This window comes from Macrobrachium nipponense, chromosome 12 (genome assembly GCF_015104395.2).
Source record: "Macrobrachium nipponense isolate FS-2020 chromosome 12, ASM1510439v2, whole genome shotgun sequence".
NCBI lineage: Eukaryota > Metazoa > Arthropoda > Malacostraca > Decapoda > Palaemonidae > Macrobrachium > Macrobrachium nipponense.
The window spans coordinates 33,253,993-33,271,894 of NC_087205.1; the positions used below are offsets into that span (position 1 = coordinate 33,253,993).

At 34.2% G+C, this 17,902-nt stretch overlaps 1 protein-coding gene and 1 long non-coding RNA gene across 2 annotated transcripts in view; one reads left to right on the plus strand and one right to left on the minus strand.

The window, feature by feature from the left end:
* Positions 1–17,902, minus strand: part of LOC135224469 (uncharacterized) — a 291,914-nt gene that overhangs the window by 157,884 nt on the left and 116,128 nt on the right. The window contains exon 2 of the long non-coding RNA XR_010316751.1: positions 12,146–12,236. This is a non-coding gene — a long non-coding RNA (uncharacterized LOC135224469). The remainder of the gene's footprint in view (positions 1–12,145; positions 12,237–17,902) is intronic.
* The window catches only part of LOC135224467 (homeobox protein DBX1-A-like), a 37,097-nt gene that overhangs the window by 8,449 nt on the left and 10,746 nt on the right, over positions 1–17,902 (plus strand). The window contains exon 2 of the mRNA XM_064263469.1: positions 13,236–13,355. Within this exon, the coding sequence (XP_064119539.1) occupies positions 13,236–13,355 (120 nt within the window). The remainder of the gene's footprint in view (positions 1–13,235; positions 13,356–17,902) is intronic.

A 17,902-nucleotide genomic window follows, 5' to 3' on the forward strand; every position in this document is an offset into this window, starting at 1 on the left:
AGTAATATTACTAATAAACCCCCCAAATATATAATATATACATACATATATATTATACATATACATATATCGCAAAATAGACACTCTACAGCCTGCCATTTAGTTTCACATGCATCCAGAAAACTGCATGTATCCATCCAGCACCTGGGCGTGTGAATGAGCCGCACGCATGAATGGACTCCACCCTTTTCGTTTGTGTAAAACACGCCATTTGACGAGTATACGTTGCAGGACCCAGACCGCATGCATGTGCATTTGCTTATGCGCGAGACCATGCATATGTGCATGTACTGCAGGCTTTACTAAAAAGAGTGATATAGTTTATGCCAATCTATTTTATTCATTGCTGTCGTTTGTGTCCTAATCGCATTCTTCAATGAGAAGAAAATATGGGAATAGTTAAACGAGAGAGAATGAAAAGTTTGATCGAATTCAGTAGAGAATTGAGCGGAAATGTGGAAAGCTTCATTTCACACTTATCGGAATCAATCTTACAGATCAATGCAAAGTGTTTCAGTGTCCCCCAGCCATTATGTGAAAAAGACTACGATGATTCATTACATTCACTTGTTTCAATTCTATGTGTCATTTTAAAAGTCCCATTACATTTTTGCTATGTTCGTTTTCTATATATTTCATGATTAATTTACTTTATTTTATGAGCTTTTCTTTTTTACAACGGCCGAAAAAGAATGGTGAAACCTCGCATAGTGTTGACATGGTGAATTTGCTTTGACAGTTACGAATTACTTGGGTCAACGGCACTTCAATGACAGTACATACATAGACCTATCAAGAGGAACAGTTCTATTTTTAAATGTTTTATTTAATTTCCTATGATAAAAATTACGTGCAATTATAAACTACACAGAAACTAAGACGCCACTTCTGTATAAAATTTTGAGTCAGTCATTCTCTCTCTCTCTCTCTCTCTCTCTCTCTCTCTCTCTCTCTCTCTCTCTCTCTCTCTCTCTCTCTCTCTCTCTTTCTTTGAAAACATTCAAAACCATGAACTCATGAACCTCAGTGTTTTAGTAATTGAAAGCGCCGCTCAATACGACTCTGCCATCGCTGTTTAGCGAATACGCGAGAAAACCTTGCAGATGGCACCACAATCTTTCCAGACACTTGAAACGTTTTCAAACTTGTGAGATTCATTTCTACGTGATACAAATGTCTCCCATTATACTCCCATTGCTAGTTTAAGTTATTATCATTTGCTTTCCCAAACCGCTTCGTTCGTAACTAATCTAGTGCACTTTTATGCTACTAAACCTTCAGAACGTGACCAATACAAAAGCAAAACCAAAAATAAATATATGAAATACGAAGAACCCTTTTAGAAAATGTTAAAAGGAAAATGGAAGGCAACAGACATCAGTGTCCCGACTTAACCTAACTTTAACTTAACTTGTGTATACTTGCCTGCATTCCTTAACAGAGTCAATACCAGGCCAAACTGACATCACCTGCCCTATTTTATGGCCTCCGAAATCATCTAGTAACTTTCCTCTGGTCTTCTCTCCAAATAATCCGCACTGTTAAGTAACCAACCGTGGAACTCTCTACAAATCTCCTTGTCCCTGAATCTTATTCATATTTGACGAGTAGATATCCTACCACCTTCATAAATGAATAAAGGAAAAATTTTTTGCTAGTTTATCACTTTTAACTTATTCGTATAATATTATCATAAAATATAGTATGCCCTCACTTCATACACACCCCCAAAATATTCATGACCATAAAAGCATAAAAATTGAATTTACTGATTATTAAGAAAAAATCAGTTGCAATATTAGTGATAAAAACGAAAATATACAGAAATAACATTCAGTATTTAGAAAAAAAAAATAATAAGCTCGGGCAAGGGAACTCTGGAGACTAATGCACTGTCCATTGTTTACGAATATTGATTGCATGATTACGAATCATTATTCAAAAACACATGAAAAATAGCAAACTATTCTTATGATGGAATTAAAAATGACGGACTTTTGAACATTAGGTTAAAAAGAAGAAATTCCTAAAAGATTTAATGAAAAACGGCAATCTGTCGTCCATGGAAAATCAAGAAACGTATTGCATGAAAGTCTACAAGTGAAATTTGTTAACCTTAGTTGCCGTAGCGCTGACCTGGAACACAAATATATCATCCAAAGCCAAAAATGTCTTTTAGGTGATCGAAGTCGCAATATAGAGGCAGAGAGCGAGATGAAGAATGAGCAAATAATCGAATGAACGCGGATGAAATGGAGGAATTAAGATATGGCTGGATTCCAAAATGATGGGCAGACGAGCTATAGGGACGAGATGGACACCAGTCTGCCTCACTCTTAGTTACCTTCAGTTTCTCTCTCTCTCTCTCTCTCTCTTCGTGTCTCTCTTCTCTCTCTCTACCATCTCTTCTCTCTCTCTCTCTCTCTCTGGTTTATATACGTACTCATAATTCCTCAGCGTTAGAAGGTTTAAGGAGAACTGAACCTACAAAGGTCTAGATCAAAAGGAATTTGGAAAGAAGGTCCTTTACATCCAAGAACTGCGATGGCACGTGCAAGATCTAGGTGATTAAAAGAGAGAGAGAGAGAGAGAGAGAGAGAGAGAGAGAGAGAGAGAGTAGGATTCGACACGCTGTTGATAAGCCCTCTGTGTGGGTGTATGAGGCAGATAATGCTGTATAAGTTTATTACAAAAGAGGGTCATCTAATATTGAGCAATTTATGTATGAAATGGAAGTAGCTTTTGTGTTGCTGTTATTTTGTTTGCTCTAGTAGCAAACCTTTCAGAGAAAAAGGATTATACTTGAAAATGAAACAGAGAATGGTGGCTCCAGAACACGCAATTATTCCATTTTCCCACTACTATTTTTGGCATAGGGTACTACCCTCGCTGCCATCTCCACAATGCCTACGACTCAGCACAGTCGAATAACTACCAGGTGCAAAATTCACTACTGAGGTCAAAGTGGGCACAATGTGATTCATCGGAATGTGCACTGCTTGGGAAGAGAGTCCTGCTCTTCTATGTGGACAGAGAGATGGACAAATTGATAAATAGAAATAGAGATAGAGATAAAATAATTAGCCAGTCAGGATGAAAATACAAAGAATTACAAAAAATAAAGAAAAGAAAAGAAATTCCCAGTTGCAACAGTAGATGCATTACGTGCATTCAAACCGTATTTCGAAGATAATCAACGAAACATCTAATTCTATCAGATTCGCAAAACAAATACATACTTTTGAGTCCAGGCTTTACTTCAAGTACAAATGGCGCGAAATAAAATAGTAAAAAAACGCGGGAAACGAACAGACCTACAACTGACGTGCAAACAATTACTGAAAAGCTCTACAGAAATAGCACAGGTGTGGAACAAAATAACTAAATGAATAAATATGTAAATAAATAAATAAACAAGTATATTGTTCTTCAAGAGAATATGCTCCACTATTTAAAGTCCTTATAAAGTAAAAATTAGTAAACTATATACAAATAGGCTATATGTATATATATATATATATATATATATATATATATATATATATATATATATATACATACATTTACATATAGTAATGTTGAAGCTTATTATTATTATTATTATTATTATTATTATTATTATTACATTTTGAGCGTACAAACATCAATGTGCAACAAACCTAAATGACCACTGGTAAACTAACAAAAACAAAACGTCTACAAAATAAAATGCCCATTACTTGAAAGGCTGTAGCACAGAAATTATACAAATAATAAATCAAGAAAAACAACTAAATAATAAATTTTCTATAAATATATCAAAAGACCACACATTTCAGCAGGGCGTATCTTTTCCTCCATCTTAATTTCACTCCCCCTGCTCCTGCCCCTCCTACCTCACGCGATCTGCAACTTCGTCGCCTCTCGTCTACGAGATCCCGTCAACAGATCATCCGGTCTCGTGCCCTTTCCTTCGCCTTTTAGAATGGTTCTTCTCTTCTTCCTTCTGATCCCTTATTCAGGCATCTAGGTATCTGTTATCTATCTATCTGTCTTCCTCTCTATCTATTTATCGATCTATCTTTCCTTAACACAAGAGGAATGTGGAAGCAGTGTATGATTTCCTTGATCTCCTGTGGCTGGCTCTGTCATCCCTAAACACTATTCTCTCTCTCTCTCTCTCTCTCCATTCCGATTCTTTATTTCTGACTAACTTTCTTATGTATCTCATTTCTATATTTTATTTCGCTCCGTCTTTTTCTTTCTATGCTTCTCTCCCAATCATTCCGACTCTCTCTCTCTCTCCATTCTGATTCTTTATTTTCTATCTAACTTCCTTTTCTATCTAGTTTCCATTTTGCTTTCTTTTTACTTCCATGCTTCTTTCCCTCTCTTTCTCTCTTGATTCTTCCAGTGTCTGTCTGTTTGTCTGTCTGTCTCTCTCCCCTCCGTCTCTCGCACCCCTTGGCGCCTCCCCTCGGCGGTAAATTTGAATAACTAATTTGAAGCGGATTCCCAATCCCAGCCGCCCCCCCCTCCCCCGCCGGGAGATAATTTAACACTCATTTAAGCCTTTAACCAAGTTCCCGGCGCTACATTCTAATCGCCCGGGAGATCATTAAGGATCCCATCACAAAGAGAGACCGACTTCCGTTGAACTTCCGGTACCGGGTCATCTCGAAGGACACCGAATTTTAATTTCGGGGATGGGGGGTGCGGGAGGAGGAGGAGGAGGAGGAGGAGGAGGAGGAGGCGGTGCTGGTTAGAGAGATGATTTTTAATATTCGGATATATATATTATATTGGTTTTTGTTTCATAGTATAGTATGCTTTAATAATCAGAAGTAATATTGTTAATATTCGGAAATATTGGTTTTAATATATCATAACCATTTTCATTTGTATCATTAATAATTTTTTATCATCATAAGCAGCTTTTAATAACTATCATTAACAGCTTTTAACGAATCAAATTTCGACTTTCCTAAAAGTCTGTTTAGTACTTTTGCCTTTTCAGCAATTCAACCTGGTTTTCCATATTTGAATGTTACCCTTTAAGCTGAACATCTAAACTAATAAATAACAGTTACATATAAGGAAAATAATTATGACGTTTACAAAAACAAGCGTTCAGTACTGTTGATATTTTACTGTTTTTTTTTTTTTTTTAGTTCGAATGGAATTAAGTGGTTTAATACCATTCTCGCTTTTCTTTTTCTTTTAAGTTGATTTTTTAAAGATATTTAAGTGGTCGTTTTATTCACTGAAAGTTACATTGAAATTTTGGAAATATCTCGCTGTAATTGTCAGTTTTAATGAAGTTTTAAATGAGACCTTTTGTCAGAGTTATTTTCCTTGACGTTAGGATGTCTCCTCAGTACATAAAATGCTGGTTGTACGAACGGACAGAAATTCTGACATTTTATTACGGTCATTTCGATGACGAACTTTTAACGAGAGCACTGAAACTTTTTCGTCTGTTTGCTAATGAATACATGTTGGACACATAACGTTTTTTCCAGCCTACATGAAGGCACTGAGGTTTCTTTTTTTTCATGTATTTATGAATGAATAAATGTTGGACATATAACGCTTCTTTCCATCCTATGCCAGAGAGGTATGGACGACATTTCCTGTATGAATCTTACCCAGGACTAAAGTGAAAGGGGAACAGAGAAAATGAAAGAGGTTAAATATGAAGAAAAGAAAAGGAAAAACGTCCATATACGAGGGAAAGGAAAATGGAATACTTTTATATATTTAAATACTACTTCTCGTCTTTGAATCGTAATTCCGGTAACCAAACCAATCAGTCAGTACAATGTAAGTTACTTCTAATAATATTTAGTACTCAAGATTCTATAGACCGATTCATAAAACCTTAAATGCTAAATATTACAAGAAATGTCTTCATCAGCCTCTGGTAAAGGCTTATATAAATGATCTACCTAGGCTAAATTTGAGTTTCACTAACATTAATATTCTGTCATATCTTCAGCACCTTTCAGCTATAATATTTCATCGCAATTTTACCTTTTCTGGGAAATGAGGATTTTTTTTTCTCTCTCAAATGAACACACCCAATATTAATCTAAAACGTCTTCATACAGACTCCACTTTACTCTTGGCAATAAACTATTTTTTGTTTTATACAAGAATGAATAATTCATTTCAATTCACTTTCAAGCAGGGGAAAAAAAATGAGAATCTTCCTGGCGTAAGGCCCCAGTCCAGAACAATTGTCCACGTTCGTTTACCAGAATCTCTGGCGTCATGTCAGAACTTTCCTTTTTTGAAAATAATAAAATTTCTTTTCTTTCAGAGCGCCATCCCAAATTGAAATTCTGCAAACATTGGGGGGGAAGGGGGGGCGTGGGGGGTGGGGGGAGGGGGAAAGGTCAGTGGAAGCTTCCTATTGCATTTGCAAGTTCTGCATTTGCACATCTACACCGTTTGCTCGCTATCCGCCATGAAAATTCGCGAACAGCCCCCCTACCCCCCCCTTTCCTTTTTATCTTAAATGGACTCCTTTTTATACACTCTCTCGGAGAGCTCCGCTCCCTCTCTCCTTTTCAACCGGTCTTCCATGACAGAAACTCTTGTACTTTTGTTACCCTTAACTGGATAACTGCAATTTTGTCCGGCAAAAATAAATCCAATCTCTACTTTATAAAAAGTTATGCTACCTGGATTTGACAGCCAAGTCTGGGGAGGGGATATTTCCCCATCCCTCTCCGGCCCCCTGCAATCCCCCCCCCCCCCGCATCTTTATTTTTCTTCGCCAGCCTCGCCTTTTCTTTTTCTGATTCTCCTTTCATCCTTCAATATCTCTTCGGTTTCTATCTGTTTATTTCCAAAACAAAACTTCTGAATATTTATCCACACCAAATGTATTTCAATATTTTTCTCTCCTCTTCAAATTCGTGATGTATCTTCCACCATGCAGGATTCAGTTTCAATACCTACATATTTCAAAAGCTTTCTCCCAAACAAAATATTTCTCCCACACAAAATATATTTCAAAAGCTTTCTCCTAAACAAAATATAATTCAAAATAGTTCTCCCAAACAAAATATATTTCGATATATTTCTCCCAAACAAAATATATTTCAAAAGCTTTCTCCCACACAAAATATAATTCAAAATTGTTCTCCCCTACAAAATATATTTCAAGATATTTCTCCCACACAAAATAATTTCAAAAGTTTTCTTCCAAATAAAATATAATTCAAAAGTTTTCTTCCAAATAAAATATAATTCAAAATATTTCTCCTACACAAAATATATTTCAATATACTTCTATTAAATAAATATATCCCAAGCCCCTCCTCTTTTGTATTTCTTGATTCATATTCGCTATAGACTGTTGTAAATATCAATTCCAAGACATATCATTTCGATCAATGTCTCCCACACAAAAGGCTAATTCCAACACGTTTCTCCCACACTAATGCCCAACTAAAGTATACTGCTTTTTCTAATTCATGCTAATTACTTCACATCAGATCGTTGCAACTATGACTTGACTTACAAAATATGTATCATCACATTTTTTTCTCTAACAAAATGTATCTTGATATAATTTCTCGCTACAAATTTCACTCTCATTCTGTTTGACTAGCCTATATTTTATACAATACTATTCATATCTTAAAACTTTTTTCACAAAGCATTTTTCACCACCAAAATTTATTTCCATTATGTTTCATAAATGCCGATGTTTTTTCATATCTCAATTCGTGATATACCTTTTAATGTCTTCTAAGTATTGAGCCTCCATACTTCTCTTTGATGCAAAATATCTCTAAATGCATTCCTCTCCTCTCATATACTTCAGTCTAAAATTTTAAGAAAAACATCATATCTCCATGCAGTGCTTGATGCAATATCATTTTTTTGAATAAGGCCCTATATATAAGATCCTGTATATTCATTTGATATCATAGTGCAACAATATCTTCTGAGGATATATTATACACACACGCGCGCGCACACACACACACACACACACACACACACACACACACACACATATATATATATATATATATATATATATATATATATATATATATATATATATATATATATATATATATATATATAAATATATATAAATATTATATAATTACTACATAAAGGGAGGCAACGGTTAGCCGTTGCCTTCCTTTATTTCATCAGGTTACCCATGTACAAATAAAACTAAACATTTCTAATTAAATCATCAAGTAATAGTAATTATACAGAATATTAATTATTCTTATCAGTATCTTTCAAGCAAAAAGAAAAAAAAGTCGGAGGAAGCAAGTAATGTCATCAGCTGTTATCAAGACTTTCCGAAATACAAAATGGAAAATGGGGACGAAAATATCTCAGGGAAAAAGGGAGATATATAAATGTTAAACAAATGGAAAGAGAATAGTAAACGAAAGGGCGAAGCGAATATGCACTGGAATTAAAAGACGAAAATTGGTTCCTAAATTTATAAAAAAAAGAATGATGCGTACATGAAAAAAATGAGAGAGGAACTAGGAGCAGGATGGCAGAGATAACAAGTATAAAATACATTTTAAAAAAATCTGTGTCGGAAAAAAAAAAAAAGAGAAATGGAACGAACATAAAGTGCTCAGATAGAAAATAAAAAAAATTTAAAATGGAAGGGCTATGCCTAAGAAAAAAAAAATTATGGATAAATAAAAAAATAGACAAAGAGACAAACGATAAAAACGAGAACTTGAACAGGTATATTAGAAGAATTTATATAATAACGAGAGAAAAGCTCAAGAAAGTAACAAGAAAGTAAAACTGAAAAAAAATACACTCCATGACAAAAAATGATAGATACATGAAATAGCGATGGAAAACAAAACACGGACGAAATAAAATGAGACCTACAACAAAAAGCATAATGAACAATATAAACAAAATATTAATAAAAAAAAAAGACCAGTAAGTTAAAACTATGATTGAAAAAAAGACCCAAAGAGCCGAAAAGGAAAACAGGACCAGGAGAAACAAGGAAAATATCAAAACAAACAAATAAACGAAAACCGACTGAACACACGGAGGAGCCTGACATCCATCTAGAAATTTACCTGCTGAAGTGGAAATTAGGAGTGTCCTTTGACTTTCAAATATGAAGCACTAAAATGAAATGAAGCGAAAAAATAAGTAAATAAATAAAGAGAGAGGCGAGAGATACCTCCCGTGAAATATGAATGAAATGTAAAAGCCCTTTTCTTTTTACGAAAGGTCGCATTTCATCCTTTGTCGTTTCATGAAGCCTAAAAAATAATAATAATAATAATGAAAACTTAAAATACAATAAAAGGATTTGTGTGGGGTATACGATGATGTACAAACGTGTATATGAGAGAGAGAGAGAGAGAGAGAGAGAGAGAGAGAGAGAGAGAGAGAGAGATGTGTATCGTTTTGTGTGTGTGTGTGTGTGTGTATATGTATATGTATATATATATATATATATATATATATATATATATATATATATAATATATATATAATATATATATATCATATACATATACACACACACACACACACACACACACACACACACACAAAACGATACACATCTCTCTCTCTCTCTCTCTCATATACACGTTTGTACATCATCGTATACCCCACACAAATCCTTTTATTGTTTATTTTAAGTTTTCATTATTATTATTATTATTTTTTAGGCTTCATGAAACGACAAAGGATGAAATGCGACCTTTCGTAAAAAGAAAAGGGCTTTTACATTTCATTCATATTTCACGGGAGGTATCTCTCGCCTCTCTCTTTATTTTATTACTTATTTTTTCGCTTCATTTCATTTTAGTGCTTTTCATATTCAAAAGTATAAGCCTCCATTAATGACTTTATGAAGTTAATATCCACGTGGAGGTAGATATATTAACTGACTTAATTCTAGATAATTTGATGGACTTTTTCACACACACACACGTAAATAATTGACTTTTTCACTGATAACCTAAATGACTTCTCTGGCAGATAATTTTCATATTTTCACTGAAAATTGAATTGACTTTTCCATACCGATATATTCATCGACTTTACATAGATAACATAATTGAATTTTTAGACAAATATTTCACAAAATTTTCCACAAATAACCTAACTGACTTATTCACACCGACAATTCGCTGACTTTTCATGGATAATTTAATTGACTTTTTCTGAAAGGTAACTAACTTTTTCTCACATAATTCACTGACTGCTACATTGACAACTTGAATTACTTTTGCATACATATAATTTACTGACTTTTTCATATATAACCTGACTGACTTTGCCATACACATAAATAACGAGATTCACAGACTTCTCCACAGAGACAAATAAACAAACTTCTTCACAGTGAAAACATCCGCAGACCTCTTAAAAGCGATCAATTTCCTGACCTTTCCAGAGGAGCAAATTCAGTACTTTCTTTATAGTTAAAAATGCATATGGCCCTTTAGAAAGGAAGGTCACTCACTCACTAACGTCTCCCAAAGAGATCAATTCACTCGCTTCGCCTCTGAAAAGACGTCTCATTCACAAGTGACCATCTTCGTGCCAATCAAAAATTCCTTGAATCTGGAGGTGCTGCTTTCATTTCACTTTTCGAGGAAATGATGCTCATCTTTTATGTCTTTTCAATTCTGGCTGTTAGCAAAGTGAAAAAATATCGAAATCCGATTAACGCAAATATTTCTCGAACGTGGAAGTCTTGGCGATTCCCTGTGTTTCCAAGGTATTAAAAACGCCTCTGCTTTTTATTTTCATTTCAAGAGGAATAAGTGCTTTTTGATAACTTAAGAACCTTTGGTCAATGAACAAGCATCGGGAAAATTTCTAAATGGTTGAGGATGAGGATGATGATGTTTTGAACGTATCAGATACTTTCATGATGACTGCGCACATAACACACGCATATGTGCGCGCGGGCACACACACATACACACTTTCACTAAGTATATTTGATCAGTTAAGAACTGATTTACAAGTAGTATACGTATATCTCCAGAAGTGGTCCAAATTATGGTATAATTTACGTGCGGGAATCAACTTCCTCTCCTCCTCTTCTTTTTTTTCTTCCTCTTTCTCCACCACCTCCTTCTCCTTTACCTCCCTCTCCTTCTCCTCCTCCTCCTTTACCTCCCTCTCCTTCTCATTCTCCTCCTTTACTTGCCCCCTCCTCCCACCACCACTGCGTCTCTTAAACGTCTCCTTCGGCTGGGTGAAGGATTTGGCCTTTGCCCTTTTGACGGATAGTCCCTCTTCCTCTCTCTCATTCAGGAGGATTCCCCTTCCCATTCACTGAATGCGTTTTCCATGGCGATGCAAAAAAAATCTTTCAAAATAACATAAAATAAAAGAGGAATGTATGGTATACGCAAGTAAATAGACTTATGAAATACTCACAAATATACAATGAAAAAATGTATCAGCACAGTAACAGATGAATTTCTGCACAAATATGCAAAGGAAAACTGATGAACGAATGGAAAAATAAAAACAGAAGAATCGGAGTGAGAAAATCAACTAAACGATAAGAAGTTTATGACCCGCGATATCGGAAGAGTCTCTTACACTTGATTTGCAAATTCGCTATAAATAGATCAAATAAATAAATCCATTATCTGAGCCGCGAATGTGCTTGAATCAAACATTCCCATACAAATACGGGCAATAACAGCGGAAACGAAAGAGATAAAGAATTCTTTAGTTACCCCTCCAGTGACCATGACAGAACGCGAACGAAAACGGGACCAGGATTAGTATGTACTACATACAGAGCAACCAAATGCCCTCGCACTGACATCACGTGATGCAGCACAAAACTCTGCGCTGTTGTTGAGATATAGTAGTATACCGGGAGATCATTTCGTTAATGACAACGGTTGGTTATGTAACTTCATTCAGGCACTCATTATAATTAAACACATTATACAGTTGTAGTAGTAATAGTAGCAGTAGTAATAGTAGCAGTAGTAATAGTATTAGCGAAGTGTTAATTAGACTGGACTAATGATGAATAAAGCTGGAGGTAAAAGTATAATCATTTTAGGAATTGTTACAATTGTACTACTGCTATTAATTATATATGGAGCTACTCCCATAAAACCGTCATTCCCTCATAGGAAGCCTGTCTACTCACGTTGGTGTATAGTATATCTCCATTACATTATCATACTTCATCATGGTGATCCTGCATTCTTACTTGGCGATCTTCAAGGCCTTGGATTAGCCTACCAAAGAAATGTAGAAGAATTTATAAATAATTATATAACAATTAAACAATAAATAGGGCTGGATTTAAGAACCAATGACAAGCCACAAAAATTCATTTGAATGCATTTAGTAATATAACATAAATACCTTACTTTCATTATCATTATTATTATTATATTCGGAAGATGAACCCTGTTCATAAGCAACAAGCGACAAGGGTCACCGACTTGAAATTCAAGCTTCCAAAGAATACGGTCCTCATGACGTTTACCTAATACAAATAACAGTAATACAGTAATACAAGCATATTTTAATGCCGAGTGCCTCAAATCAAGTACCTGTTTGTGTACTGACCCCCAGACAGAAATATTAATAATAAAGAGTCTTGGCACCTGTAATTAACTGTGACAGGGCTTCACTCAAAATTTAACTCGTCGAAAACATTAGAAAGCTTTTGGGAATAAACAGGATGGCCTGTCATTTTTTCTATATACACTCACATGAACTTTCGAAAAAAGGTACAACATTGCTTCATTTCCACTCACCGGAAAACTGGCCTCGTCGAAATCAAAAACTCGATTTGACGAGCTTACCGGAATGCGCCTCAAACACATATTTTTAAAGGCCACTTTGGAACACCACACAGGTTCTCTATATGTTCTTTTTTTTATTTTTTTTACTTTTTTTGTGTCCCCCCAAAGCGAAAGCCACAAATAAACCTGAGTGTTTTATATTCTCTTTTGAACCACGTTAATGATTCAGTTTTCAGTCTTTCTACTTAATTCTATAGCAAATCATAGCAAGCAACTAACTTACATTTCATGTTTACCGCTTTATTCAATAGCAACTTTAAACTCGCACTACAATAAAAAGGCAATCGAGATACCAAGTCTAACCTTTGATTTGAAAAATGATTCATTTTTCTCCCCATGAAATCTCCATTTGCGAAAACGCATCTCACTACTGTAAAAGGATACAAATCTCTAACGTTCTCAATCATTTTTTCCATTTCGCAGATCCAGTAACGAGTATAGGAGAGCGGCCGCCCGGGGGCCTCCCGCCCCTGGCCAGACCACGCCCAATGATACACTCCCCCCTACAGCCTCTCCTCACCTGTCGGCCTCCATACCTGAGCAGTAAGTCAGGATCTTTTTATTCTACCTTAACAGTAAATTCACAGTAAGGTCCGACCTTTGTGACCTTGATGCTAAGTCCTGGATAGTAAGTCAAAATTGTTAGCGCATGTTGTTTGTCAAAGGCTCTTTGTCAGACGAGGATCAAGCCATGAGTTTTTCTGACCTCAATAAAAATGTCATGACCTTTTTCTGACCTCAATAAAAATTTCATGACCTTTTTCTAATCTCAATAAAAATGTCATGACCAATTTTCTGATCTCAATTAAAATTTCATGACCTTTTTCTGACCTTAATAAATATGTCATGACCTTTTTCTGATCTCAATAAAAATGGCATGACCTTTTTCTAATTTCAATAAAAATGTCATGACCTTTTTTAATTTCAATAAAAATGACATGACCTTTTTCTGATCTCAATAAAAATGTCATGACCTTTTTCTAATTTCAATAAAAATGTCATGACCTTTTTCTGATCTCAATAAAATGTCATGACCTTTTTCTGATCTCAATAAAAATGTCCTGACCTTATTCTAATCTCAACAAAATGTCATGACCTTTTTCTGTTCTCAATAAAATTGTCATGACCTTTTTCTAATCTCAATAAAAATGTCATGACCTTCTTAGTTTTATCTAGGCAGTAAGTCAAGACCTTCAACATTTCTTGTAAAAGGTAAATTTTACTTATCCATTTCGTTTTCCTGTATTCATATATTCGTTATTCTTCCCCATGCTTCTTTAGCAACACATAAATAAATAAATAAATAAATATATAAATAAATATATAAATAAATAAATAAATAAATAAATAAATAAATAAATAAATAAATAAATAATTAAAAAACACAGCAACAAATTACTTTGTCATATAAATAAGCCTTTCTTAATTTCATTAATTACAACTACACATGGACACCAAACTCTAAAAGCAGACGGACATCAAAATTTGCAGACCTTCCACAAAATTGCCTCTCGTCTTTGTCAAAACAACAAATGCACGATTTCAAGTTAAACAAAAAAAGTGGCGACATTTCCTTAAACATAACAGAAACTGAATGAATAAAGCCACCTGGATGTTCATCAGAACTGTAATGGGTTCATTTCCTGCCACTTAAATATGACTTGGATAAAATAAAAAATTAAGAGTCATTTATAATTTTACAGAAATAAAGTATATATTAAAAATTACAGCGGAGTTAACTCTCATAGCAATCTGGACTTTCATTATGATTATAAATGGGTCATTACATGAACTCTCCCATAGACACAATGATGACGATGCACATGAAACATAATGAAATGAATGACTCAAATAAAACCTCATTAAAAGGAACTAAATGGAGCCTTCAATTAAATTCGCTTCGTATGAAGGATGCCACCGGCCTGCGTTGGCAAATAATAATAATAATAATAATAATAATATATAATAATAATAATAATAATAATAATAATAATAATAATAATAATAATAATAACGGTTGTTAAAACAACACTCGTGTAATTAACTTGGGTATTAAATGATATTCCCCTAACCAAATTATTTTTCAACAACAGTTTGGCTATAGATGTATTTGCTTCTTCTTTTACTTATCTTTGTTCGACTGTTATTTCTATCTTTATTTGAATATTTTCATCCACTCTCTCTCTCTCTCTCTCTCTCTCTCTCTCTCTCTCTCTCTCTCCTCTCTCTCTCTCTCTCTTCTCTCTCTCATACTTGCATCTTATTCAGTGATAACTCGTTACTCCAGTTACTGATATTCTCTCTCTCTCTCTCTCTCTCTCTCTCTCTCTCTCTCACATACTGACATTCAACGAGGTGGAAACTAGTTACTCAGATCACTAGTATTTTTTGTCATTCATATGAAAGTGATCACCTTACAAAAAAAAAATAATAATAATAATAACAACAACAATTATGAGATGTGCAACGCAAATGTAGTTTTTTTTTTCTTTTTTTTTTAACCTAAATGAATATGACCTCCATTACAATCTGATGAAGTGTCAGGGAAAATGAGAGGCCATAATTACTGCGTGCGACAGATTATTATCATCGTGATACGCACGAACCGCAATTTAATTCGGAATGCGCGCCCGAATGTGCCTGTATTGAATCTCACCGAGACTATTGCGTACTGAGGACCATTCCTACGGCGTGATACGAAGCAGCATTTAGACGAAGATTTGCAAATTCTATGTTATGACAACGAACGTTCGTGGTCCAGTGGTTAGGGGGTTCACTTCACCACAGATTGGTCCCGTGTTCAATCACTGGCTAAGCCTCAGTAATCTAGGCACAGTCTGTGAAAAAGTTGGTGTGAATGATGTGCCATGTGGTTAGTAAACTGAGGTGGTGGCGAAACGATGAAGAATAATACGCGCACACAGATATATATATATATATTTATACAGACACACACACGCATATATATATATATATAATCTATATATATATATATATATATATATATATATGAAGTTAATTTTTCCAATAAACTGAAGCAAGATCAGTCTAATAAATCAATACAAAATTAATCTTATAAATAAATGGCAAATTTATGTTAGAAATCTCTATCTAATGAAACGATACAAAACTGACCGAACACATCAATGGATATTACTACCTAATATATGGACGCATAATAATTTTTCATAAACTGAAGCAAAATTTACCTTATAATTCATAGTAAACTTGATCTGTTAACGAAATTCCCTCTTATGCGCGATTCGTATAATGCGAGTGGAGAATGACTCTTATATAATTCAAATTAAATTAAAAAAAAAATACAGCTTGGGAATAAAAGGAAAAGAAAAGTAAACATCCAAAAAACTAACAAAAACTCTTACAAAAATAAAATGTGAATAAATAACCAATATCACGTACATAATAAATATAAGAAAAAATCAACACAGATAAAAGAGAATCAATGAACAGGCTATTTACAACTCGCGCTGACAAGATAATGAAGCGAAAATCAAATAATAAGAATCAATGTATGAACTGATGCCGTTTTCCTCAGAGAAGGAATCAAATCTATTAGAGGCTGCATCCTTATAAATGAGCCAACTCTGTCATAATTAAATGAAGTTCCATTTCATTTTGGGTGAAAAATGTTTGTGCTGTTCAAAAAGAAATATACGAAATCTCTCACTTTCTTTTTTCATTGGCCTCTGTCCTATCTTTTATTATAGCGATTGATATTGTCAGTTTATTATTATTAATATAGAACTAAATCATCAGTGACATATTTTCTTTTTTTAATTTTATCAATATTATCATCGTCATCATCTTTAACTAATTTCCACTTCTTCATTTTATTACTACTATTGTTACTATTACCGTCCGCGGGTGGGTTGAAGGGAGGTGGGGGGGGGGGGGGGGGAGGGACGAAAGAGGGGTGTAGGAATCTAATAAATGACCTGTCTGTCTCACAAAAAATGTTTATTTCTAGCAAGTGACCCTCAAGTAAATGACCTGTCTTGAACAATTAAACTGTATCTAGACAAACATATAACATTTATGGACATATTAACTAGATGATGTTCAGGAGAAGCAATTAAACCTTATAACTGCCTTCACCTCGAAGTTGTCAGTGTGTATGAAAGGAAAATGTCCAAATATCTATTTTTTATTTGCAGCCTAAGTAATCTCCTTGTACAACTGCTTGCTGGAGTACATGAAATAGTGATATTGTCCAATCAGAGTTTAATTATAACAGAAGCATATTACATTTCTGGTAAATATGCGTAGCATGATTCATCTGACGGTGGTAGATGAAAGATGAAGATGATGATGGAATTAAATAGATTGCAACCATAAACACATTTCAATATAATAATAATAATAATAATATAATAATAATAATAATAATAATAATAATAATAATAATAACTAATAATAATAATAATGGTGAAAATTCCATCATGATGTTAGTGTAAATATAATAATTAAATATACGTAAAAAAAATTTAATATATACGTATGTACAAAGAAATCACTGTGGATTTCTTCACTATTTTAATTAGTCATGCGATTATGAGAATTTTACAAATATTACTGTACTTAGGAAGCAGACCCTCTCTCTCAAGCATACTTTATTAAAAGTAATGGCTACTTCAGCAGCGTTACACTTGTAGAGATTCTTCTCTATTTTCCGAATAGCGGCTTTTTCCGTGCTACTTAGACAGGCTAGTAGAGCGCCTATAGAGGTCATGACTCTGTATTTGATCATGACCTCCATATCGCTCTACTAGCCTGTCTAAGAAGCACGGAAAAAGCCGCTATTCGGAAAATAGAGAAGAATCTCTGCAAGTATAACGCTACAGAAGTAGCCATTACTTTTAATAAAAAAATTAAAAAATAATAATATTATCAAGGGTGGCCATTTAAAAATAATAACATTACTGAGATTTTTTTTGTTACTCAGACTTGCGTTAGACATTTAGACTTCAAAATATCAACAACAATACTGAGAACTCAAAGAAAATCAGTAAGGAACTACTATAGCCAAGAGATGTAAGATTTGGAAAGGAGAAAGTGGTTGACATAAGCGA